The sequence below is a fragment of the Cinclus cinclus genome, chromosome 27 (genome assembly GCF_963662255.1).
Source record: "Cinclus cinclus chromosome 27, bCinCin1.1, whole genome shotgun sequence".
NCBI lineage: Eukaryota > Metazoa > Chordata > Aves > Passeriformes > Cinclidae > Cinclus > Cinclus cinclus.
Window position 1 is genome coordinate 3922383 of NC_085072.1, and position 25532 is coordinate 3947914.

At 59.6% G+C, this 25532-nt stretch overlaps 1 protein-coding gene across 1 annotated transcript in view; it reads left to right on the forward strand.

Moving 5' to 3' along the window:
• The first annotated feature begins 9292 nt into the window (after positions 1-9292).
• ITPR3 (inositol 1,4,5-trisphosphate receptor type 3) overlaps positions 9293-25532 on the forward strand; it is a 36946-nt gene continuing 20706 nt past the window's right edge. Inside the window, exons 1-13 of the mRNA XM_062509679.1 lie at positions 9293-9381; positions 15146-15216; positions 18239-18360; positions 20914-21000; positions 21105-21263; positions 21382-21480; positions 21564-21647; positions 22683-22829; positions 22919-23014; positions 24092-24142; positions 24592-24734; positions 24867-24966; positions 25260-25420. Of these exons, the coding sequence (XP_062365663.1) occupies positions 9293-9381; positions 15146-15216; positions 18239-18360; positions 20914-21000; positions 21105-21263; positions 21382-21480; positions 21564-21647; positions 22683-22829; positions 22919-23014; positions 24092-24142; positions 24592-24734; positions 24867-24966; positions 25260-25420 (1409 nt within the window). The remainder of the gene's footprint in view (positions 9382-15145; positions 15217-18238; positions 18361-20913; positions 21001-21104; positions 21264-21381; positions 21481-21563; positions 21648-22682; positions 22830-22918; positions 23015-24091; positions 24143-24591; positions 24735-24866; positions 24967-25259; positions 25421-25532) is intronic.

A 25532-nucleotide genomic window follows, 5' to 3' on the forward strand; every position in this document is an offset into this window, starting at 1 on the left:
CGACATGGAGGGAAAGAAAGGCCTGGAATAATGTCCAGGCTGAGATTCACGGGGCTCATGAAGCTGCTGTAAAGTTGCATTACAAATGTGAGCCACTCGGATATTCCAGTGATCCGAGCCGGCAGAGGAGAATATTTTAAATGAAATATTCATGGGGATCCTCAGCCTGTGAAAGCGATAGAGCTCTGCTGCCTTCTGTGGACTCACACTAATTTATTTTTTATTATGACCCATTTGTAGGATGATGGGGCCAGGAGGCTCCAGGCGGTCGCCTCCAGCTTCAGATCCTTTTTTTTTTTATTATTTTTCCAGGTGCTCTAAAAGCACAGAAGAGCTCCACGATCTGTGCCCCAAATTCCAAACCGCTAAGGATGTAGCCTGGTATTTCTGACACACCAAACCTGGGCTCTGACAGAGGCAGCAGCTCCTCCCTGCCCTGGCAGCTCAGACAAGCCACAGGGTCCCCTCTGTGCCACTGGCACTGTCCTGGAGCCACAGGGTCCCCTCCGTGCCACTGGCTGAGGAAGGGACCATCATCAAACCAACAAAGGGCACTCACAGCCCCAGAGCAGATGGGAGAAATATTTGCCAAACAAAGGCTCTATTTTCAAGGAAATCCTCTGACTTTCTGCCTCGAAAACAGAAATGATTCAAGCTCTGGCACAGGCGGCTGAGGAGCCGTGGGTAGGAAATTCTCCTGTCATGGGCTGAGCGGCTCTGCTGCGGCTGCAGTGGGAGCTGGGGCTGCTTTTCCAGGCAGATACGATTCCAGCTTTATGTTTGGGAGTGACTTGAATCCCTTTGTAGACTCCAGATGCACCTATTTCATCCCTGGAAGTGTTCAGGGAAGAAAGCTGGACTGGTGGAAGGTGTCCTGGCCCATGGCAGAGGGTGGAACTGGGGGGATCTTTGAGGTCTGTCCAGCCTGTCCTGGAATATTTCCACGGATGAGCCACCCCAGCTGCTGCATCCACACATCCAGCCCTGCTCAGCACAGCAAACAGCTTTGGGCTCTGCTGGTGGGATATGAAATACGCCGTAATGCCACCTATAATTCTTAAAGCCCCGCAAAATGAAGCACTTGTTTGGTTCCCTTTTTTCTTTCCCAGCTGTAAATTCTGCCCGGCTCTGGCTCTTCCCCCTCCTCCTGTGCCTGTCCCGGTTTATGGCACCGTCACAAGCTCGCGACTGATTTACATGCGAAGTCAACAGAGAGTCGCTCCCAGCCCGCGCTGTCCCTCGGTCCCTTGTCCCGGCCGCAGTGACTCAGACGAACATGACTAACTCTTCCCTCTCCAGCAAACAGGGATCCGGGGCTTTGTTCAGCGCCTTGCTCCGCGCTGCTGGAAGCTGCCGAAGATCCTCCCTGGCACAGCGTGACTCATCCCAGGAGGTGATGTCCGGCTGCTCCAGCGCCTCTTCCCCACGGAGCGTGCCCTGGAGCGGCTGCGGAGCGGGGCTCGGCCGGGGCCGCTCCTCCTGCGCTCCCCCATCGCACCCCGCAGGATGCAGGAGCCGTGCTGGGACTGCGTGGGGCCGGTGAAATCACATCCCGGCATGGATATCGCTCGTCATCCCCGGGCTGTTTGGGTTGTTTCCTCCCCAGTGGGGTTTGGACATGCTGGGAGGGTTTATCTGCCTCTGCTGGGGTTTGCACCCAGCCTATCCTCACCCTCCAGCATGATGGGGAGTGCTTGGGAGTCGGGATTCCTCTCACCTAGGTTTGGGAGAGAGGATTATTCCTCTCATCTGGGTTTGGGAGTGAGGATTTTCTCATCTGGGTTTGGGAGTGAGGATTATTCCCCTTACCTAGGTTTGGGAGTGAGGATTATTCCCCTTACCTGGGTTTGGGAGCGAGGATTTTCTCATCTGGGTTTGGGAGTGGGGATTATTCCCCTTACCTGGGTTTGGGAGCGAGGATTTTCTCATCTGGGTTTGGGAGTGGGGATTATTCCCCTTACCTAGGTTTGGGAGTAAGAATTTTCCTCCCCTGGGAGGAACAGCCACCACCTAAGGGTGGAAATGTGTCTGATGAGGATTTGTTACTGCACACCCAGTCCCCAGTTTGAGGCGATGGAATATGTACACAAAAGGAATAATATGGAAGGAATTCCTGCCTCTGAGGGTACTGAGGCCCTGGCACAGGGTGCCCAGAGCAGCTGTGGCTGCCCCTGGATCCCTGGAGGTGTCCAAGACCAGATTGGACAGAGCTTGGAGCACCCTGGGATAGTGGAAGGTGTCCCTGCCATGGCAGGGTGTGGAATGGGATGAGCTTTAAGATCCTCCCAACCCAACCCAACCCAACCCTCCCTGATCCTGTAGCAGCAGGATGTGCAGGGTGTCCAGGGCACTCCTGCCTGTGCTGGAATGGGATGGGGTCCAGCAGGCCACGGGGTCCCTTCCAGCTTTGCCCTGAGCATCTCCAGTGCCATCCCAGCAGGAACAGCTGTGCTCCAACCTGGCACACCCTTTCCTGATATTGTCACCTGGAGGAGCCCAGGCAGGGTGTGCTCCAAAGGGAGCAGCCTCTGCGTGTCCCCCCACCCCTCAGGGACATCCCCGTGTGACAGAGGTGGTGGCCTGACCCAGCCAGGGAGGCAGCAGGCCCTGGGCCACTCGCTTCCCAGCCCATCACTCAGCAGGAAGGAAGGCGTGTGGTTTGCTTAGCGAGGGCTGTAATTAGGCTGATTGGCACTAACTTGCCTCAAAACGCCAGGGAGGAGGGGAAAAACAGCAGCTCAGCCATTTTATGTGGGATTTTACTGGGAGAAATGGAGCCAGGGCAGGGCTGGCTCCGTCCCTTCTCTCGGTGACATTCCCGTGAGCCCTTTCAGAGCAGACCCTCCCCAAGATGAGCTTCACTGTTGTACCCCTGCTTAAAATCTGCCTGCGACAGCATCCCTAAAGCCCAGCTCAGGCTGGGATGGAGCTGAGCCTGCCCTGGTGCTGGCAGGGCACCACGGGCTGCGTGCCCAGGCTGGAGCTGGAGCACATTTCCTGCCGGGCTCTGATAAGATGTGCTTTCATTCACGGCTGTGTGCTGACCACAGGCCACATGAGAGGGCGGCGTGGCCCACTTGGGAGCAGAGGAAACGCGGCTTGGCCTGGCAATCCATCTGTAAGTTGCTGCTGGAGGAGAGGCCGTGCCTGGCTGCTGGAGCTGGGGCTGTGCTGGAGCCCTTTGGGTTTCTTCAGGGGCTGGGCACGCTGTGGGATTGGATTCCAGAGCTGCTCGGGGCCACTGGAGCTGCTTGGAAAATCTGCCCATTTGTCATGGAGTCCCAGACTGGTTTGGGTTGGGTGGGACCTCGAAGCTCATCCCATGCCGTGGGACACCTTCCACTCTTCCAGGCTGCTCAAAGCCCTGCCCAGCACTGATGGGACCAGTCTGGGTCCTGCTCTAATGCACAGGAGAAGACCTTGAATGACAAATGAGGTTTTTCCTGGGATAGAAATTGTGTGGGGTTGAGCAGCCACCAGTGCTGTTCTTGCGTGGGCGCAACTGCGATGGGCAAAAAAGCAGCAGATGTGGGGCACAGCTGTGGAGGATTTTGGAGGTGACTGCACACAGGTGACACCCGAGGTGCACGACACGGGTGGCCGGAGAGCCAGGAGAGCCGGGCAGTGCAAAACCTCTTGGGCAGCTGAGGGAAGGGATGGGAAATGAGGAACAGGGCTCTTCCCTCACCCATCCTGCCCTCCTGGCCCGGGCTGAGGGTACAGCTGGCAGCCCCAGCCCCTGCTCCACCTCCCAATTAACCCGTGTTTGCTTATTAGGGAAGTTACAAGCCTGTGCAAACACTTCCATTTGCTTTCGATAAACCCCGGGGAGAAAAAAAACCTCTGCCCGTGTGAGGTGTGGCCGAACCCCGCAGGCTCCTCCCAGGGGGCTGGGGCGAGCGGGGACCCCCGAGGGCCACCTGCCAAGGCTCGAGCATCCCTCCGTGCCGTGTCACCCGCTGGCCGTCCCCAACCCCGCCGTTTGTCCCAAACTTGGCCCGGTGTCGTTAACAGCAACTGCTAATTGTTCTCGCGCTCTGTACTATATTTAATTCCCCACTATTATTTTTTCCCCTTTTAATCATAAAAAGCCTAAATTTCCCTCGGGGAAGGTTATTGGCTCGAGTGTGGAAATATACCTGTGCCTTGCATGGCGCTGGGCCACCGGGGCTTTGGCTGTATTTTTAAATCCAAGTACAAAGTGTCTTCCATGCCAGCGTCGTTTAACCCTTCCCAGGAGGGAGAGTGGGAGGAAAGGAGTGTTTATGTGGGGGGTTCTTCCCTTTTTCTCAGCTCCTGCTTGGAGCAGGATGGGTTTGGATGTATGGACAGCAAGGAGAAGCGTGGGATTGGAGGAATTTACCCTCTAATTCCTCTGGTTTTTTCCCTCTCCCAGACCCACGACGTCGCCCCGAGCTTCGCCTCCTTCCCATAGCTCCTCCTGCCCTCCCTGTGTGGGTGTGGGGGGCTCAGGTGCCCCGAGGTAACCCCGAGCTTCAACACCTTTGAGGATGTGGGCCAAAGTCATCCAGTCTGAGAGCTATTTCAGGGGAGCGCGGCTGCTCCCGCGGGAGCGCTGGCACTGCCGCCGCCGGAGCCGCCCGGGCCACAGATGGGACGGCCAGGAGGGAGCTGCTCCCGTCTCCTCCGTTAATGAAATCACCCGAGGGGGCTCAGCCCTTCCCCCGCAGACCTTGGGGTGCCTTTCAAGCGGCCGCTGCAGAGGGAGGTTTGAGTTCGCAGCTCAGAGCAGATCTGGGGGCTCACTCTCATCCCTGTGGGTTTTCTGTGCCAAAGGAGCGACTTTGTTCAGTAGCTGCTCTGGGCTCTGAAATCCTCACTCAGAAGAAGAAATGGGATTGAAACAACCTTTTTTTTTTTTTTTTTTTTTTTTTGGCCTGGGGTCAGTCCTGCTTTTATCCGTCCCAGCCCTGACGCTGTTTCTCTCTGGGTTGGGAGGACAGGGCAGCAGTGTGAAAGGCTCCACACGGGTTTTGTGCTGGGTCTGGGGGGCAACAGCGGGGTCAGGGAGCATCCAGAGCCAGCAGGATGAGGGAACAAATTCCCCTCCTGGCCCGAGAACCCCCCTCCTCTGCCTGACCCTCAGCTGAGCCCCTCTCCCTGCTCTGCCCGGCACAAGGGACCGAGTGTCTCCGTCCCTCCTCCTCCAACAAAGGCAGCCACAGTTATTTTTCTCCTTCTTCTTCCAAGTGGTTTTACCCTTGAGTTGCCGGCCTTGGTTTGGGATTCCTGAGGGGACCAGAAGCCAGAGGGGGTCCTGGCAGGGTGCTGGGAAGCTGTGTGGGCACCAGCACCCACCTGCCCTCCCCAGCCAGCACACCTGCTCCATCCCCTCCATCTGCATGCATTTGCTCCCAAGGCTTCTGGACAAACCTGAGCTCCAAGCGAGTTCCTGTGGAGCTTTGGGAGGGCGAGGATTCAACCCCCGGTGATCAGTTCTGGGAATCCAACCCCATCTCAGTGCAGGGAGCGCTCCCTGCCAGGCTCCCCGTGGCAAAGGTGGGCAGGTAAGGGGAGCTTTGCCAAGGGAGCATCCCGCGGGCAGGGCGGGGGCCTGGGGCAGGGAGGGGACCCTGCAGCTCCTTCAAAGGAGCAATTTCAGCATGAGAAAGGAATGTGGCTCCCGGCCCTGCCAGGGATGGGATGGAGGCTGTGCCTCAGGAGCAGCGATGATTTCTGCTGGCCTGACTCACTGGCTGCCTCCTCGCAGACGCTTCCTCTCCGGGAGGCAGAAACTCCCAGTTTTTATTTATCACACGGCTTAAAGTAGGGGCGAAGGAAGGAAATGTTCTTATTTTAAACTGCACTGTCTCCCCGGGGCCTGGGTCAGCGCTGGCACGGTGAGGTGGCCACCAGGAGAATTCCCGTGGCCAGGACTACCTCTCACCTGAGCACTGCAGGCTGCTGGCAGCTCCTCACGGGCTCAGAGCCCATGCAGGGAGTGTCCCTGCAGGTGGGAGCATCCGAAGGAGCCTGTGCACAGTGGGGACACGCAGGGTGGGCAGGGGGATGGCTGCGTGTGGGCACAGCCACGCTGAGGGCAGCCGAGAGCCACTGAGCCTCCCATGGAAAATCCATTTTTCTTGCCTTGAAGCCACCTGCCTGTGCTGCTGCTCATGTGGGGGCAAACCTTGGTGACCTGCTAGGGTCCCTCTTTGTGCCCTCCACAAGCACAGAGCTATCACAAATCCCGGGGTGCTGGGGGTCCCTGGTTGTGCTCTCCACAAGCACAGAGCTATCACCAATCCCGGGGTGCTGGGGGTCCCTGGTTGTGCTCTCCACAGGGACAGAGCTGTCACCAATCCCGGGGTGCTGGGGGTCCCTGGTTGTGCTCTCCACAGGGACAGAGCTGTCACCAATCCCGGGGTGCTGGGGGTCCCTGGTTGTGCTCTCCACAAGGACAGAGCTGTCACCAGTCCCGGGGTGCTGGGGGTCCCTGGCTGTGCTCTCCACAAGGACAGAGCTGTCACCAATCCCGGGGTGCTGGGGGTCCCTGGTTGTGCTCTCCACAGGGACAGAGCTGTCACCAATCCCGGGGTGCTGGGGGTCCCTGGTTGTGCTCTCCACAGGGACAGAGCTGTCACCAATCCCGGGGTGCTGGGGGTCCCTGGTTGTGCTCTCCACAAGGACAGAGCTGTCACCAGTCCCGGGGTGCTGGGGGTCCCTGGCTGTGCTCTCCACAAGGACAGAGCTGTCACCAGTCCCGGGGTGCTGGGGGTCCCTGGTTGTGCTCTCCACAAGCACAGAGCTGTCACCAATCCCGGGGTGCTGGGGGTCCCTGGTTGTGCTCTCCAGAAGGACAGAGCTGTCACCAATCCCGGGGTGCTGGAGGTCCCTGGCTGTGCTCTCCACAAGCACAGAGCTGTCACCAATCCCGGGGTGCTGGGGGTCCCTGGCTGTGCTCTCCACAGGGACAGAGCTGTCACCAATCCCGGGGTGCTGGGGGTCCCTGGTTGTGCTCTCCACAAGCACAGAGCTGTCACCAATCCCGGGGTGCTGGGGGTCCCTATTTGTGCCCCCACCCCCCCCAAGGACAGAGCTCTCCTGTCCTGGCCTGGAGGCTGGGAAGGGTTTCATCCCTCCCAGCTCCATCCAGGGTGGATTTGGGGATGTTGTGTCACCGTTCACAGTGGGCAGGGTGACACTCCTGGAATATTCTGGGTTCCCCACCCTCAGCTGAGCTGAGACATTCAGCCCTGGGCACTGTCACCACCCCGGTGGTGCCATGGGTGGGATGGAGCCTTCCAGAGGCTCAGTCCTGCTGTTCCCCTTCCTCCTGAGTGGCAGAAGCCAGGCCAGGTGCCGTTTTTTTTTAGTGCCGTGGGGTTTTTTGCACTCCCAGAGGATTTTCCTTGCCCAGCCATGCCCGGTGAGGCTGGTGGCACTGGTGTGGCTCAGCCATGGTGCCCCTGAGCTGAGGCACCTCTCGTGTCTGCGCTCAGAGCATCTGATCCGGGCATGAAGTTCTGGTCTTTGGTTCCTTGGGGCTTTCCTTGAGCTCCTGTTGTGAAACCTTCATTTGCTTCTAAAAGCAGTGAGTTGTTTTTTGGTGGGTGTTTTTTTTTCCTCATGATCTTCTCTTTTCCCCCTCTGTTGCCCTGAGATAAAGGCTTCTAAATTTGTCCTGTGCTGAAAACGCAGCTAATCCTGATGGACCTGAATTCGCATCTCCCCCCAGAGGAATTGCACTAATTTTTTTTCCCTTTGTTCTGCCAGGGGACCTGTCCGTTTCCTAGTGGAAAGAAGAAAAAAAAAATCACTATTTAGGGCAAGGTTTATATTCCCGAAACCCGTGTTTGTTTGCAAGAAAAGAGGACAGGAGGGAAATAAATGAGAAAAGCATCATGCTGCTTTTTCTTTTTTTTTTTCCCTCCCGATATTGTTTTTACAGCAGTCAAGTTTTAATTAAAGTGAAGAACTGGGTCACTTGTGCTGTCCAGAAGATGCTCTGAGGACATGGTCCTTTCCCACCAGTATTAATTTGGGAGCCCAGAGCAGCTGGCCCAGCCTGGAGGTGTTGGGAAAGCTCCTTAAAGGAGTGCAGGGACAGGGTGAGGGTCTCTCTTTCCTGCCCACAGCTGCTGGCGGTGATGGAGGGGTTGGATGTGGCATTCTGGGTGCTGGCTGAGCCCTGTGCCACTCTCAGGGCCGGGGCTGTCACCGCGGCGGGGGATGCGGGGGACGGGCAGGGTTTGGCACCGCTGCGGGGACAGGAGGGGACGGCGCTGGTGAGAGGCAAAGCAGGTGCGAGCTGGCCCTGCAGGGAGCGGCGAGCTGGCAGGAGCCACCTGGGCTTCAGGAAACCGCAAGCGCTCGCCTGGGGCAGAGAAATCCACCGAGAGCCGCCTTGGCCTCACCTGGGGCTCTCCGTGCCGCGGGCGGTGCGGGGTCCCGGAACGCTCCGGCCGAAGGGACACGGGCAGGAACGGCGACAGCGACGGGGACCCGCGGCTCCCGGGCTGTCACCTGAGGAGGGGGCTGCAGCCAAGGGGGCGTGCGGGACAGGGAAGGACTCCCGGCAGTGCCCGATGGCTGCGGGCGGTGGGTGGGGAGGCCCTCCGCGACCCCCCCCCCCCCCCCCCGAGTACCCGGGGCCGCTCCAAGAGCGGCAAGACCCCGGACTGGGGGCTCTGTGGTGGGCTGAGCGACCCGAAAGGGGCTGGGGGGCGGGGGGGGGTGCGAGCTTCGTTCCGAGGGTCGGGGGTCGCGGAGCCGGAGTGGGGGGGGAGCGGGGCCGGGGCTGCCCGCGGGCACCGGGGCGCGCAGCCCCCGCACCCCCGGCTCCCCCCGACGGGAGGCGGGTGCGGGGTGGGGCCTCCCGCCGCCCCCCCCGTCCCGGGCGGCCCCGGGTCCCCTCCCCGCACGCTGCTGCCGGCGCGACTTCCTGATCCCGCTGCATTGGCCGCAGGTAGCGCAGCCGTGCGGGACGGGGCACGGACAGACCGACAGAGCCCATGCGGACCCTTAGCTGAGCTTCATCCCCCGCCCCCTCCTCCTCCTCCTCTTCTTCCTCCTCTTCCTCCTCCCTCCCTCCCTGCCCGGCTCCCTTCCTGCCCGGCACATGTAAAACTTGTGCGCTGGGCTCCGCTCCCGTCCCGCTGCCGGCGCTGCTGGCGGCAGGAGCCGGGCTGGGATCGTCCCCCCGAGGAGCAGAGACCCCCTCCGCCCCCACGGAGCAGGGACCTTCCCCCGGCCCCGCTCGCCCATGCTGGATTTCGGCCCGGGAAGGTGACTGCAGGAGGAAGCGGCGCCGCGCCGGGTCAGGGTAACCATGAATGAGATGTCGAGTTTCCTGCACATCGGGGACATCGTCTCCCTCTACGCCGAGGGCTCCGTCAATGGCTTCATCAGCACCTTGGGGTGAGCGAGGGGCTCCCGGGGCCGCCCGACGGTGATTCCGAGATGGACGGGATGGGACGGGAATGCTGAGCCGGAGCGCGGTGGGAAAAGGAGCCGGGAAACTCCGGGGGCTGCAGCGGGGGCAGGGAGAGATGCTGGACAGGAGAACAGGGAGACCCCGGGCTCGGCCCCGGCTCCAGCTGCTGTCAGGGGCAGGATGTGGCCCTGGAGGGACCCTCAGCTCTCCTTCCCCTGGCCAGAAGCTGCTTCCCCCCGTTGAGGGGCTGGAGGGTGAAATGGCTTTGAGCAGCGTGAGGGTTCGGTGGAGTGGGGACGGGGACGTGCCAGGGTGACAGCTCGGGCAGCCGGGCCCCCCTGGGCACTGGGTCATTCTGTGTCCGCAGCCCTGTGCAGTGTGGCTGGAGGCTGCTGGCCGCGGACAGACAGCGGTGGCTCCCGCTGTCCCCCTCAGTGTCCCACACACCCGCTGGCCAGCAGGAATCGCTGCAGGGTCGCCAAGACGGGCTGCCCATGGCTACCAAGTGCTGCCAGGGGCTGGGGGATAGAGCAGTGCCAGCTCCGGGGTGTGACAGCTCCCTGGGCCGGGGGTTCTCTGCCTAGCCTGGGGACAGGAGTGGAGACCTTGGGGACCTGTCCCGTGTCGCTCCTGTGCCAACGGTGCCCTCTGCATCCACCTGGGAATGCGTCCCCTCTGGCACAGGGACAGGGTGGGTGACAGGAAAGGTTCCACCAGGGCCACCCTGGAGCTCGGGTGGTTTTTCCTTACTCTGGCTCAGGACCCCGAAGCGTGCCCGCAGCCCCGGGTCTGGGGGATGTGGGGCCGTGCCAGCTCTCCTGCCCCACGCTGCTACGTGTAGGAGAGGCTGAGCTCAGGCAGGAATGCTGACTTGGATGGGATTCCTGGGGCAGGAGCTGCCGGCTCTATAATCTGTGCTGAATGCACTTGCTCCCACATGCCTGTGCCCAAGCCGAGCTGCACATACCTGCGCCCACACGCGTTCCCTCACCCACCGCCGGGCACGCGCGGCCTCTGGGCTGGTGCCCACCGGGGTTCCCTCCACCTGGCTGCCCAGAAATGGGCTGCAGGAGTGCCCAGAATCCCCGTGTGTGCAGCCACAGTACCGGGCAGCAGGTCCTGCAGGTGCATCTTGTCTGTGCCAGTCATTCCCACATCCCCACGGGTGGTTTTGGAGAGGTCTCCTCGTAGCTGTCCCAGTGTCACAGCTGTCCCCAGGCAGGGGATGCTGAGCACTCCTCCGGCCTCTTGGAAATGGGGTCTGCAGGAGGCTCTGCAGGGACCCGGCACTGGTTGCTGTCCCCTGAACATGTCCCAGTGACTCAGTTAGAAACGTGGATTTTTCAGAGCTCTGATCTCTTTGCAGCTCTGGCCCTCACATCCCCCTTTTTGCCAGACTTTTTCTCCTGTTTTGTTTTACAGACTTCCTCAGAAGCACCTGAAGAGCAGGAGCCTCTTCTCCTGGCCCAGCACATTCTCTGCTGGGCAGCCCCACTTTCCCAGGCTTCTGCTCCCTGCAGGTTCTATCCCCAACCCCCCCCCCCCCAGATTGTTTTCCCTGGTGCCTTTCGACCTGGGAGACCCAACCACACCTTAAATCACTCCTGTGATAAGGGACCAGGTGACTCAGAGAGAGTGCTCTCCTGCCACAGGGACCTTCCTTAGCTCATTTGCAAGGCAAACAGCTCTGCCGGCCCACGAGGGCGCCCTGTGGAAGAGTTCCTGACATCCTTCCTTGTGGAGGGGTTGTCTCTGGGATCGCCTGGGGTCTGCATGGGATCCTCTATTTATGGGGTGACACGGAGTGTCCCCAGGTGTTGATCACCAGTGTCACATGAAGGGTGGATGCTGTGACATCCCTGTGGAGCAGTCCCGGGGGTCTCCGGGGTATGAGGTGGAGGTGAGGGGAGCCCTGCAGTTCCCACCTGAGGCTTCTCTGCTCCCCGAATCTCTCTGTGGGATCCGCCAGGCACGAACCCTCCCTTTCACCCCCTCTCTGCAGAGGGCGTTTGCTCGTGAGCAGGAAAAACATCCCGGGCCGGGCGTGGGGCTCAGCTCGGTGGGAATGCCGAGCCAAGATACCCAAACCAGCTGAAATGCTCGAGTCAGCTCAAACCAGTGTCCTGGGAAGGGAGAACTGGGCTCAGAGCTGGTCACAGCGGCCTGGGAGTGACCCTTGTGGTGCCAGGGCACGGGATGGGCAGATCGGAGTGGCCAGAAGTGGCTTTGGGGACACGGGAAGATTTTGGTGCTGCCACATCCCTGCCAGGCTCCTAGAACCCTTCAGGGGCTCAGAACGGGCACTCGAAGAGGGGAAGGGTCGGTGACAAACCCAGCTGGGTGCCGGGTGGCTCTTTCAGGTGAAACAACACCTGTACCTGTGGTTGCAGGTGGATTTCGGGGTGGAGCAGCTCGGGGAGATGCAGTTGGTTAAGGGGTAACTCCAGCTCCGCCGGTTCAGGATGAACCTGTCCCTGCCGGGGGGAGGAGGAGGAGTCCGAGCCCTCTTGGCACCGGGACAGCACCAAAAAGCTGCATTTTTGTGGCTGCCCCTCTCACTTTCCTCTCTCCTCCCTGGGGCAGCGCCCACCCTGCGGGTGCCAGAGGGCTCAATGGCCAACAACGAGTTCTCATCACCCTCCTCTTCCTCCTCCTCCTTTTCCTCACCTCCGCGATTGCTGGGATTTGTATTAGGGTTCCCCTTCTCCCAGAGCTCCCCCTGGACCCCGGCGTGCCCCAGCTCCCCTTAGCATCATCTGTGCCGCATCTGGGGAAGGTTTTTGCCTAGCCCAGAGGGTTCCAGCTGGGGCTCATCCCTGGGGAGGGGTCGGGAGGGTCCGGCTGCCCCGGATTTTTCTGCCTTGACCTCGGGGAAGGCTCTGCCTCGCACGAGGCCAAACGCGCTGGCCCCGGCCCAGGGAATCACTTTGTGCTCGGGCTCTGGAAGCACCAGGAAGCTCCGCTGGAAACGCGGTGAGGACTCCGGGGCTAAGAGCCAGCCAGATGCTCGCCCTCGCCTTGAGGAGCTCATCAGTGCTGGATCCCGCCCCTCCTGCTCCCGGCGTGTGGGGGGGAGGAATTTGGGATGGCTAAATGACATTCCGTGGGTGCATCCCGCCTCCTGCCTCGCTCAGGTTCCTCCTCCCGGTGCTTGGACACCGTTTTCCCATTAAAAGGTGCTCTCGCACATCCCCGCGGCTCTTTGGGGAGCTCCCTTGGCCCATCCCACCGCGGGAATGCCGGTTTTTAGCGGGAGCGTGTCCCGGCCCCAGCAGCCTCCCAGGTGACTCATGTCCACTCAGTCAGAATCCTTTTTTTATTTATTTTATTTTCAGTAATTTTTTAACTCAGGAAAGTTCGCCCAGAGTATCACTTTAATAAAAAGAACACTTCGCGTTCCTGCCGAGCGGGTAATCCTGGGATTAAAGATGCTGAAAGTGCCTTGAGATCGTTAACTAATTAAGACTTCCAGGCTGGCAGGTGACTGTCTCTAATCCTGCCCGGTGGAGAGGGGATGCCGGGCACGGGGCACCACTGCAGCAGGGAGAGGCTCCCGTGCTGAAAAGAAACCTGGCAGGTCAGGTACTTCCTCAGAGACCTCCAGCAATAAGAGTGGAGGATTTAGGGGTTTAAAGTGCCCAGATGAATGGAGCCCTTCTGCCTTCGTGGGTGCTGATGGGAGCTGGGGATGTGCTGAGGGTCAGGCTTCACTCCCTGAGCCCCACCCGTGGGTTGGTGTCCTCAGCCCTCGGTGTTTTTTGCTCCCAACCGCATCCCAAGGGTATCCCCTGACCCCATTAAAATAGCAGAACAGAAACCAAAACTGCCCCGAGTGACACCAGGGCCGGTCTGGGGCTTTGCACATTCCCTGCGGTGCTGCAGCCACTCTAGTTTTTCTCCTTTCCCTGCTCTCCCAAGGCTCTGTGCCCTGCAGGAACCTGGGAATGTCCCTGGCTGCTTCTCTGCTGTCACAACTCAAGGAAAAGGTGTTTGGCCAGCCCCAGATCCCCTACGCTGCTGCCCACGGGCATTTACAAAGTCAGGGCAGCCCTGTCTGGCCGCAGCTTGTGGCTTTGGGGGTTTTCCAAACTTCCAGGTCTTTGCTAATTGTTTTGAAGTTTCTGCTGCCACCGGGCAATTTTTTTCTCTCTTTATGTGAAATCTGAGGCTGTTCTCCCCAGCCCCGGGGAGCCGTGAGGAGCACAGGGGTGTCAGAACGCGGTGCCAGCCCACGCCTCCTCACCAAGGACACGGCAGCACCGGGTCCCCGGGGTCCCCATCCATCAGCACCGAGGCCAAATTCCTCTCTGCAAAGCGAAAAGAATTCTCTCCTCCTCCAGAGAGCGGCTGGGCTGAGAGAATGAAGCTGGATCTGCGGGTGGGGTGGATCTGCCTGGGTTTTAGCCCTTTGCAGAGCAGCCTGTCCACGTCCAGCCATTTTCGGGCCGTTTGGTTTGCTGGGGACACCGGGAGTCCCATGGGGGTGTCAGGGACAGCGCAGGCTCCTCTTTGCTTTTGCTGCACCTCCCTGCTCCAGGCTGCTCCTGCCTTCCCGTCCCACGGTGCATCCTCCCTCCGGGAGAGCACTGCGGGCACATTCACAGGTGGGGACACGATTCCCTCTCCCTCTCTCCCTCTCTCCCTCTCTCCCTCTCTCCCTCTCTCCCTCTCTCCCTCTCTCCCTCTCTCCCTCTCTCCCTCTCTCCCTCTCTCCCTCTCTCCCTCTCTCCCTCTCTCCCTCTCTCCCTCTCTCCCTCTCTCCCTCTCTCCCTCTCTCCCTCTCTCCCTCTCTCCCTCTCTCTCTCTCTCTCTCTCTCTCTCTCTCTCTCCCTCTCTCTCCCTCTCCCTCTCTCTCTCTCTCTCAGTTTCTCCTGCTGCTCCGGCTTCCCAGGGCTGGGGAAAGCGGCCGAGCGGGTACAGCCTGTCCTGCTGGAGCAGCCAGTTCCCCCGGGAGCCTCGCACGGAGCTCCCAGCACACGGAGCCCCTCGCGTGATGCTCACCCCTCTGTGCTCTGGGCAGATCCCCGTGCCGGGCTCTGCTTTGCTGTTCTCGCTAACTCTGAAAAGCAACGTCCCATCCGTCCCAAAATCAGCCCCCAGCAGCCGAGGCCAAGCCTGAGGGATTTTGCTCAATGCTGGGAAAACAGAGGTGGGCAGGGAGGAGACACGGAGCCCTGATCTGATGGGCAGAGCCTGCAGCTCTGATCAGATAATAATTAATAACTGGGTTTGGGGGGCCCTGCCACCTCCATCCAGAGCACGTGCACTCTCTGTGTCCCAGTGGGAAGAGTTCCCAGCCAGAGAAGAACTGGTCAATGGAAGCTGAACTCCCTTTTTTTAATTTTTTTTTTTTCTGGATTAAGGGTGCAATAACAGAGCTCTGTGTGCCAGGGGGGAGCTGGGCAGGGCAGGGTCCCCTCTGGCACAGGTCACGGAGCAAAGGGCTCGGAGTGACGGCCACAAACCTTCCCTGGTCTTTCACTGCTGCAGCAGCCCTGTGTGCCTGAGGGAACAGCATGGAAAACACCCAGGGAAGCAGTGGGAACCGAGGGAAGGGGTGCTCAGCTCCTGAAAAATATTTACGGGTGGGAAACAGGAGGTGCAGCCTGCATCACTCTGGGCCAGGTGATGGTGGCCCAACCACTCTGCCCACTCAGCCCTGATGCCATCCTGCTGTTCCTGACCCTGCTCCTGTCCTGACCCATCCTCTGTGTTCCTGACCCTGCTCCTGCTTTTTGTCCCTCTCAGGCTGGTGGACGATCGGTGCGTGGTGGAGCCAGCGGCTGGAGACCTGGACAACCCCCCCAAGAAGTTCCGAGGTAAGATGGGGCAGCTCCATCACTCTGGGTGGGAGCAGCTTTGGGGCCAGTCCTGGCCCTGGACATCCACACCAAGGTTGGGGCAGGGGGCACAGCTCTGCCACCCACCTGGGAAGTGCTGGTGTGTTCCTGACTGCCCCATGAGCTCAGAGTGCTCCACGCTCTGGGAAAGGCCCTGTCCTGGCAGGATTTGAGTGCCTGGATCACACAGCCTGGGTGTAGAGAGCTGGGAGGTCTCCCCAAACCCATGACTGTGGTGTTGGGTTTGGGGTTGCTTTAGGGCAGCTGTTCCTTTCATCCCCTTGTTGTCATTTTATGTCTTCTTTGAAATAAGATTTTAAAAGTGTCAGTTCCCCACTCTGCCTTGTGCCTCCACCTTTTTCTCAGGGTGGATTTACCACCCAACCATCCTTTCCCCCAACACCCCAAAATAGCTCAAGACATCCATTTTTCCACTCTCTCAGGATCCCACCAACCTGCCTTTCCATGGGAGTTACTGCCATTAATTTATTCATGGGTCTAATTAACGACCCATCCAGCACCTCCAGCATCCCCCAGCCCCGTGCAGTTCCATTCCCAGACTTCCACCTGGGGCTGGATGCTCAGCAGCCTCCCCTTCCCCCTGCCCGGCTGTGTGCGTGTGGGTTCAATCTCTTTTCCAGGCCCAGGTTTTTCGGCTCAGCCCTGCTCTCCGCACTCCCTATCAGGATATCCAGGCGTTTGTTTTAATGGCCGGAAAGGTAGAGCTCTCCCTGCTCGATAGCCATCGCCTGCAGCGAGGTGGAAACAAGGGCTGGGGCTGCTCCCGGCCAGAGGCTGCAGGGGATTTTCATGCGCTGTCGCCGTCCCCATATCCTGTGGCCGGACCCTGCCCTATCCTGAGCCGCACACTGGTCGTGCCGGGGCTTCCCGCTGGGAAAACAGGACCCTCCTCCCGAGGTCAGCTCCGAACGGTTCTTTGGAAATGCCAGAACCCACCTGGGAGCTGTTCCTGCCCGGCTCTGCCGCCCGCGGCTCCTCGGAGAGATGCTCGACACCTCGCACTTATTTGCTTTTTAAATTTTTTTCTTTTTTTTTTTTTTTTTTTCTTTTTTTTCGTTTCTCTCCCTGCTGAGATTCTTCCCAGCCCAGTTCAGGCATGTCAGGAAAAGCTTCTACCCTGCCAGAAAAGGGGGCAGCAGGACCCGCAGCTGTGCCACTGCTGTCCCCGAAGGAGTCACCTGCAGGTTTTACTCCCCAGGCCTCTCTGGATGGGAGATTTTGCCCCCAAAGCCACTCTGGGTGGGAAGTTTTGCCCTTTAGTCCTCTCTGAATGGGAAGTTTTACCCCCAAAGTCACTCTGGATGGGAAGTTTTGTCCCCCAGGCCTCTCTGGATGGGATTATTTTGTCCCCCAGGCCTCTCTGGATGGGATTATTTTGTCCCCCAGGCCTCTCTGGATGGGATTGTTTTGCCCCCAAAGCCTCTCTGGATGGGATTTTTTTCCCCCTTTTGCTCCCAAAGCCACTGTGGGTCCTGGCAGGCCAACCCCACATCACCCTCCGAGCTGCTCCCTCTGGGCAGTGCTGGTGCAGGAACTTCCTTCACCTTCCTTCTTTTCCACCCCAATCCATCTTGCAGAAATCTGGCAGCTCTTCGACCCAAGTCCCAAAATCTCGGCCTCCCAACACAAGCTGTGCTGCAGATTTTCTGCACGCAAGCCCCGCCGTGCCTCAGTTTCCCTCCTTGCAAAACCGGGCTCAGCGCTGAGCCCACGGGCAGGGCACGCTCAAAGCCAGGCTTTACAACCCCCGTGCTGGATTATTATTTTTTTTTTTTTTTTCTCCTTACCACCCCCTGTTTTCTCCTTCCCACCAGCACCTTTTGCAGCAGTTCCCACTAATTAGCGATTTAATGGAGAGCGCTCCAGGTGCTCGGGGCGGGGGCGCACGGCTGCCCCGGCCCCGCGGGCTGCTCCGGCTGCTTGGCACGGGATGTGCCATTGGCAAAGCGGGCTGCGAAACGAAATGTGAAACCTGGCACTGCCCCAGCGGCCCCGGCCGGTGAGAACCGCGCTCGGCGCTGCCCCAGCGGCACTCCCAGGTAAATAAATACGCGCTCGCCGGCGCCTCGGGCCCGCGGCCAGCCAGGGAAGGGACTTTTTTTTTCTTTTTTTTTTTTTTTTTTAAATTTTCTTTTTTGTGTCTGAACTTTCTGGGCTGCTATTTCAGGCATAATTAGGGCGATTCAGGCTGCAGAGCCCTTCCTGCCCTCGTCCCGCACAGCTTCCAACCTGGGAAGGGGGTTGGGAGATGTGAGAGCCTCGTTGTGTCCTGACATCTGCTCTCCTGCTTCAGCTCCCCAAGCCTGGCCGTGGATGTCTGCACTTCCCGCCCACCATCCTGGGGGAAAGCAGGCGAATCAGGGCAATCTGCAGTGCAGGGGGAGTTCGGAGGAGCTGGGATGCGTCTTGTGCATCCTTTAGGATCTTGAAATAGAGCTGCTGACACAGAGATTTCGGGAACGGGCGCTCGGAGCATCCAGGGCTGGTGATCCAGGTCACGGAGGGATGGGCAAGTGTGTCCTGATGGCACGGCCACCACAGGCTCTTCCCACAGCTTCTGCAGGCTCAGGGTGTCCCGTGGGTGACAAGGGACGTGGAGGTGGCTGATTGTGTCCCAGCCTCCCTCCTGCCGGGATCCTCTCCTCCTTTGGTGCAGCTGGGCTCCATCAGAGCTGCTTCTCCCCCCTGAAGCTTTCCTTCCCAAATAGCACAGCCATTTCCGATGGGAACACTTCTAATCACGAGTCCAAGAAGTGCAGTAATTCCTGGACTCATTATTTATCCTGATTTAAAGCCGACCCAGCAACCAGCACACGGTGACGTGACCCCCACCAGTCCCCGCCGTGTCTCCCTTGCAGATGGGGGGACCGTGGTCCATTCCAGGAGTGTCCCTGCCCCTCGGGGACATTGTCCCTGCTGGGGACACCCTGGTGGCTGCTGCAGCCTCATCAGGCTCTGCTTTGCTCTGCTCTGTTCCCAGATTGCCTCTTCAAAGTGTGTCCCATGAACCGCTACTCTGCCCAGAAGCAGTACTGGAAGGCCAAGCAAACCAAGCAGGACAAGGACAAGATCGCAGACGTGGTGCTGCTGCAGAAGCTCCAGGTGAGCAGGAGCAAGAGACGCAGAGCTGGCAGTGCCCACGAGCTGGGTGGGCGATGGCATCCAGACCTCTGGTGATGCTGGTTTGGGATGAGAAAGGATTCCCAGCTGTGTTCTCGCCTTGTTCCCTGCCCAGCCATTGCTGTGTCACCCTCCTGATGCTTCTTGTGCAGAGGTGCTGTGGCAGAGGAGCTCTGGGAGCACACCCCTGCACCCTGGGGCACCCCAGGGCATCCTTCAGCACTTCAGGACACCTCAAGGCACCCCAGAGTAGCTTTCAGCACCTCAGGACACCCCAGGGTACCTTTCAGCACCCCAGAGCAGCCCTCAGCATCCCAGAGCATGCTTCAGCATTTCAGGACACTCCAAGGCACCTCAGAGCACCTTTCAGCACCTCAGGACACCCGAGGACACCCCTCAGCACCCCAGGACACCCATGCAGGAGGGAGCCCTGCTTCCAGGCTGTGCTCCAAAGGGCTGGGGAAGGGAAAGGCTCCCTTTGGCTTCCCCCAGGTTTGGCCAGGGCCCACATCAAACATTGCACAACGGCCTCAGGCAGCTGGCGAGGCCCCGCCGATGATTCATAAAACCGAGGCTGGGGAGAGATTTCACTAAATCATCTCATCGGGCCTGGAGCCCAGCCCCAGCCCCACCATCCCCAGCTCAGCCTCAGGCAGGGGGAGCTGGGCAGTGCCAGGACAGGGTGTCCTGCCCTGGAGGTTCCAGGACAGGGGCAGTGCCAGCTGCCAGGTCCAGCCCTGCGCCGGCACCGGCACACAGAGCCCCCATTTTCCATTTTTTTCCTGCTCCCGTTAGCCGGGGTTGTAACGTCACAGCTGTGCTGGCCACGAGTGGACCCAGAGGCTCATTTCTGAGCCTGATTGATTGCACCTTGGTTCAGGCTTGTCTTAAAGAGATTCTGCCATTTCCTCTCCCCTTTCTGCTGCTCCTGGTGTTTCCCTTCACGGCCGCAGCGGCGCGTGGGGAGCTCAGCCCAGCCCTGCCGAGCTCTGCAGGCACCAGGCTCCAGCCTGTCCCTTAGCAGAGAGGTTGATAAACAGCTGAGAACATCTCCCAGCCCACGGAGATGATCATCTGAGGCAGGAGCAGCCAGGTCTGGAGTGGAGAAGCCCTGCCTGCCATGCCCGTGGTTGCCTTTTGGAGCTCCTGCCCCTCACTGCTGTGTTCCAGTGGGTTGAAGCTCTTGACCCAAAGCAGCTCAGACAGGCTGTGGGGATTTTCCATCCCTTCTGCTGGTGTCCCCCAGTCCTCCCCAATCCCCTGTGGGCATCCCTGACACTCCAACCCTGGGCTTGGGGACAGGGACAGTGTGGGAACATCAGTGCCAGTCAGCTCCCAGTGCCAGCCCCACTGGCTGGTGGTGAGGGAGGTGCTCAGATCTGGAAGGAGATTTAGAACACCCCAGAGTGCAGGATCTCCCATCAGAGCCCTGTTGCACCCTGGGGTTGTTGTTCAACTCCCAGAACAGCATCAGTGTGGGATATCTTGGTAGTGAGTTTGTTCTCCTGATGGCAGCTGCCATCACTGCGGGGTGATGAGAGTGACCCCAGATGGCACCCAGAGCTCTATGGGCATGGAGGGTGGCTCTGGGTGGTACCCAGAGCTCTGTGGGCATAGAGGGGTCACCCCTAGGTGGCACCCAGAGCTGTGTGGGGATGGAAGGTGACTCCAGGGACACGCTGTGGGGACAGGTACCAGGCACATTCAGAGCCCTCACCTGCTCAGGATCTGCTGCCCCATCCTCCCTCCCAGTGCCAAGCCATGGTTTCAGATGTTTCCCAATTCCTCCACCCTCAGGTGAAAGGGGTGAAAGCAGGATGGGAAAGGGCAGAGGCTCTCCCAGCTCCATCCCTCACTGTTCCCTGTCACAATTTTGGGGGAGCCCTGGGTTGGAGCTGCCCGAGCTGTGCCCAGACTGGCGCCGGGGCTGTCGGCGCTCGCTCGTCATTCCCAGATGTGCTGTGGGAACAAGTTCCTGCCTTGCTCCACATGTGTCAACATCCCATCACTGCTGCCACTGCCAGCGCCAGCACATGGAAAATCTCTGTGGTTTTGGAGATGGGCTGCTGAGCCTCCACTCCTGGGGACACATCCTGCTGCAGCAGGTCCATGCCTGCTCCAGCTCTGGGCATGGCAGCGCTGGCACGCTGCCTTTGGCTCCTTTTGGTGTTGCTGAGAACCCTCGCCCCTATTTCGGGTGTTTTACCCCCATGCTCAGCCTGAGCCTAGCACCCTTGTTCAGTGTTACCCCAAAACCTGCTGTCCTGGGGGGAATTTTGGTGTGGTTTTGTCCCTGTCCTAGTTTTTGAAGTCCTCAATTTAAGGCCCTCATGGACTTCTAGGGCTGCTCAGGGCCACACCATGGCCATGGGCTGAGCTCCTGGGTGCTCGCTGCTGTGGCTCTGAGGGACAGAGGGATGCTGACCCTGATCCCATCCTTCCCAAAGCCAAGGCTGTGAGTGACCCTGCTGGGATTTGCTCCTGGGGAGGGAGGAGGGTGCTGCTCCACACTCAGCTCTTCTCCTTTTGGAGCAGCATGCAGCCCAGATGGAGCAGAAGCAGAACGAGACGGAGAACAAGAAGGTGCACGGGGACGTGGTGAAGTACGGGAGCGTCATCCAGGTACGGATCCAGCACGGATCCAGCACATCTGGGATGGGGCTGGTGGGCTCTGGGGCAGCCTTGAGGGCTGCACTGCTCAGCTCTCCCACCCTTGGCTCCTCCAGCTGCTGCACATGAAGAGCAACAAGTACCTGACGGTGAACAAACGGCTGCCGGCGCTGCTGGAGAAAAACGCCATGCGGGTCACCCTGGATGCCACCGGCAACGAGGGCTCCTGGCTCTTCATCCAACCCTTCTGGAAGCTCAGGAGCAATGGGGATAACGTGAGCTTGGGGCCCAGCGCTCTCTGAAGGGGTGTGCAAAGAGCTCCATGCCTGGGCTCGGCTCCACACCAGGCACCTGGTTTCATCCTTGCTCCCTTTTTCCCATTTTTCTCCCCAGGTAGTCGTGGGAGACAAAGTGATCCTGAACCCTGTGAACGCCGGGCAGCCACTGCATGCCAGCAACTACGAGCTGGCTGACAATGCTGGCTGCAAGGAGGTACAGGAGGGCCTGGGTTTCTTCCTTCTTTTTTCTTTTTTCTCTTTGTTCTGGGGTCGTGACCGCGCTCTCCTGTTCTGTAGGTGAACTCGGTCAATTGTAACACCAGCTGGAAAATCAACCTGTTCATGCAGTTCTGCGACCACATGGAGGAAGTGCTGAAGGGGGTAAGGGAGGAGGTTTGGCTGTGCAGGACCCGACAGGCTCTGGGGGGACAGGACGTGTGAGCAGCCACCTGGCTCTGTGACAAGGGCAGAGAAGAGGTCCTGCCTTGAGGGCCGTAATTCCTGGGAGAATTCATCACCTGGAGAACTGCTCAGTGAGGCACACTGGGATATTTTAGGATCTGCTGGCACAAATTACCAACCTCAGCGTGTTCAATTGAATTCTGGGGACAACCCCAGGCGCATGCAGTTTCAGCAGTGGCTTCTTGTGCGGGGACAATTCCAGCTGCTCAGCCCTGCAGCAGGGTGGCTGTTGCCTGGGAAAGGAACTTTCCCTGCTGAGCTATTGTTTGGGCCGAGGTGCTCCAGGAAGCAGCTGGATGGATGTGGATTGTTAGGCTCTTACAGCCCTTCATCCTCAGGCACTGTGCTTATCCCAGCTTCCCACATCCTCCTTCCCGGGCTGTTAATGCCTTAAACATGTCGGGGAGTGGAGCCTCTGCCTGCTCCAGGGGTGGGAAGGGATGGATTCTCATCCATTTATCCCCTGGGGGTGGAAGCAGAGGGGTCACTGCATGGATAATGGGAGTGGTGGCAGTGCAGGGTGCCTGTGCCCTGTCCCCTGGGCTCAGAGGAGTGTTTGTGATGCCTGGGGGAAGTTTTGGCAGAGCTCAGGGAGGTTGGATGGGAAGAGATAACAGTGCCCTGTGGTCCCCAGGGTCCCCCAGTCCTGCCATGCAGCTGGGAGCTGTATCCAGGAGGAATCCTGTCCCCTTTGCAGCATGAGGGGTCACAAGAGGAGATGGATGCATTGCAGGACAGCCATGGAGAAATTTCTCCACTGACTGAGTGGTTAAACATGGGCACAGACACCCCAGGACAATCACCATCCCTGGAGGTGTTCAAAAATGACTAGACAGACACTTCAGGACATGCTTTAGTGAGCATGGCGGTGAAAGATTGGACTTAATGATCTCAGAGATCTTTTCCAACCTGAAAGACTCCAGGACTCTTTGACCCTGTGTCCCTGTGGTGCAGGGGGACGTGGTGAGGCTGTTCCACGCTGAGCAGGAGAAGTTCCTCACCTGTGACGAGTACAAGGGCAAGCTGCACGTGTTCCTCCGCACCACCCTGCGCCAGTCGGCCACCTCGGCCACCAGCTCCAATGCCCTGTGGGAGGTGGAGGTGAGCAGGGAGGGTATGGAGGGGGTGTTTGGAGATGTTCCAGTCCCTCCTTTGCTGTGGCTGAGCTCTGTCTCCCCTGCCTCTCCCAGGTGGTTCACCACGACCCGTGCCGAGGGGGAGCCGGCCACTGGAATGGCTTGTACCGCTTCAAGCACCTCGCCACGGGCAACTACCTGGCAGCAGAGGTAAAGGGGTGGCAGAGGGGTGCAGGAACGTGCCCTGGGGCTGTGGCACCCCTTGCAAAGGCAGTGCCCACCTCGGGCAGGGAGTGATGCCCAGTGTTTCCTCTGGTCCCCTCCAGTCTGCTCTGGGAGCCCCTGCGACTCCTTGCTCGCAGGAGATGTTGACACCTGACCACCATCATCATTCACCTGGTTTAGGACCAAACTTTTCCCCCAGAATCCGCCAGTGAAGGGGTTCACTTGCCCAGGTGGCTGGGTTTGGCTCTTTTTCTGGCCCAGGGGGACGGGAGGGGTGGCTGGGGTGTTTCTGTGCTCACCCCATGCCAAGGGACTGACTGGCACAGCCCGGTGCGTTGGGAGCGGGACGTGACTCATCCTGCAGTCCTCGCCTGGCAGAGGGTGGGGGCAGACCTGGGTCTGGAAGTACCAACTGCCAGGTTTTTCTGCTCCCTTTTAAGGCCAGCTCAAGGCCTCCTGATAGAGGCACAAAGGAGCTGGTGCTCTTGGGCACTGGGGTGTGTTTGGCACTGCCAGAGCTGAGGGCTGTGCTCTGCTGCCAGGGCAGCAGGGACATCCTCGGGAAGCTCCCCAGCTGGAGAAGACACCCAAGGGCAACCCCCAGGGCCCTTCCATCACTGCAGGATGGAAAACAGTAAACACTGGGGCTCTGAAATGGGCACTTGAAACCCAAAGACACTCTGTTGACACCTGGACAGGAAAGAAGATCTCATTCTGAGCCCATCCTGGGCTGGTGCTGTTCACTGGGAGCTCAGCCTGGAGCCTCCAGGGAGTTCTTGCTGCCACACAAAGCCCAGATCTGCCCCCCCGGGCTCTTCCATCCCACTCCCAGGGCTGGGACACCATGTACTGGATGCAGGCCACACCCTCCAGCCCCACCTGGGCAGGTTTCCTCTCCATGCTATGTTCAGGGAAGACAGGAATAGGGATCACACTCCATCCATCCATCCATCCATCCATCCATCCATCCATCCATCCATCCATCCATCCATCCCCAGGGGTTTGGAGGGACCGAGTGGGAGGACTGACAGCTGCTTTTCATCTCCCTCTTTAACTTTTCAGGAAAACCCAAGTTATAAAGGAGACGTGGCTGAGCCCAAAGCAGCACCCACGGTGAGCAGAACCGCTGCTGCCGCTGCCCCAACCACGCCAGCTCTCAGCCAGGGCCTGAAAGCAGGGAAATGCCCCAAAACAGAGCCCCCTGAGGGGACAGCAGCCGAGCTTGTCCCACTGTGCCAGCACAGCATCCCCTGCCCCGCACTTAGAGCAGTGTCCCGCCTGTGAGAGGACCCTGCCAAAATTCTCAAAGGGTCCCAGTGCATGCTGGCTCCCCAGGCCACGGGGAAATGCTTGGTAGATGAGAGAGTTGGATGTTCAAGGGGGTTTTTCACTGCTGTTGGTGAGGTTTGGATCAGGGGGGCCTCGTAGCTCAGGTGCATCCACGCCGCTTGTGCTCCGCTCGTGCCAGGCTCAGCCCCGGCAAAGCTTCTGCTGCGTCCCCACGCTGCCGTGGGCACAGGGGACCCCCGAGCCAGGCTCAGAGACCCCTCCCCACCGTGCAGGGGGGCAGCAGCCGCGCCAGCCGCAGGAACACCGGGGAGAAGATCAAGTACCGGCTGGTGGCCGTGCCCCACGGCAACGACATCGCCTCCCTCTTCGAGCTGGACCCCACCACGCTGCAGAAGACTGATTCCTTCGTGCCACGGTATGGCAGGGGGTTGGGATGAGGAGAGGAGGCTGAGTGCTGGGGGAAGGGCAGTGCTGGCGTGTCCACGTGGGGGTCACTCGCCAGGACACTCTGTGGGGGTCACTAGCCAGGACATTGTGCTGTTGGCAGGAACTCCTACGTGAGGCTGCGGCACCTCTGCACCAACACCTGGATCCAGAGCACCAACGTGCCCATCGACATCGATGAGGAGCGGCCCATCCGCCTCATGGTACGGCCCCTCTCCCTCCTCTCTCCCTGTTTCCCAAGAGCTCTTAGGGTGCTCCTTCCCTCCCAGCACCTGGGGACTGAAACACCCTGGATGAACCAAAGGAGTGGGTGAACACCAGCCTGGAGCCCACCCCGGTCACCCGGAGCCCACTCCAGTCATCCAGAGCCCACCCCAGCCCTTCTGATGGGGGGGGACAAGCTGGGTCACTGATGTCAGCAGGCGTGGTGGCAGATGGTGGGGACACGCCTGGCATGGCCCTGTCTGTGTGACGCTGCTTCTCCATTGCTTCCCAGCTGGGCACGTGCCCCACCAAAGAGGACAAAGAAGCTTTTGCCATCGTCTCCGTGCCCGTGTCGGAGATCCGGGACCTGGACTTCGCCAACGATGCCAGCTCCATGCTGGCCAACGTGGTGGAGAAAATGAATGAGGGTTTCCTCAGCCAGAACGACCGGAGGTACAAGACCCCTGGGAGATGGGGCCGTGCTGGGCTCCCCCAAGGGCTCCACAGCAGGACGAGGCCCCTGCGTGGTGCTGGTGCCAGTGCTGCCCCTGCTTCCCTGCCCACA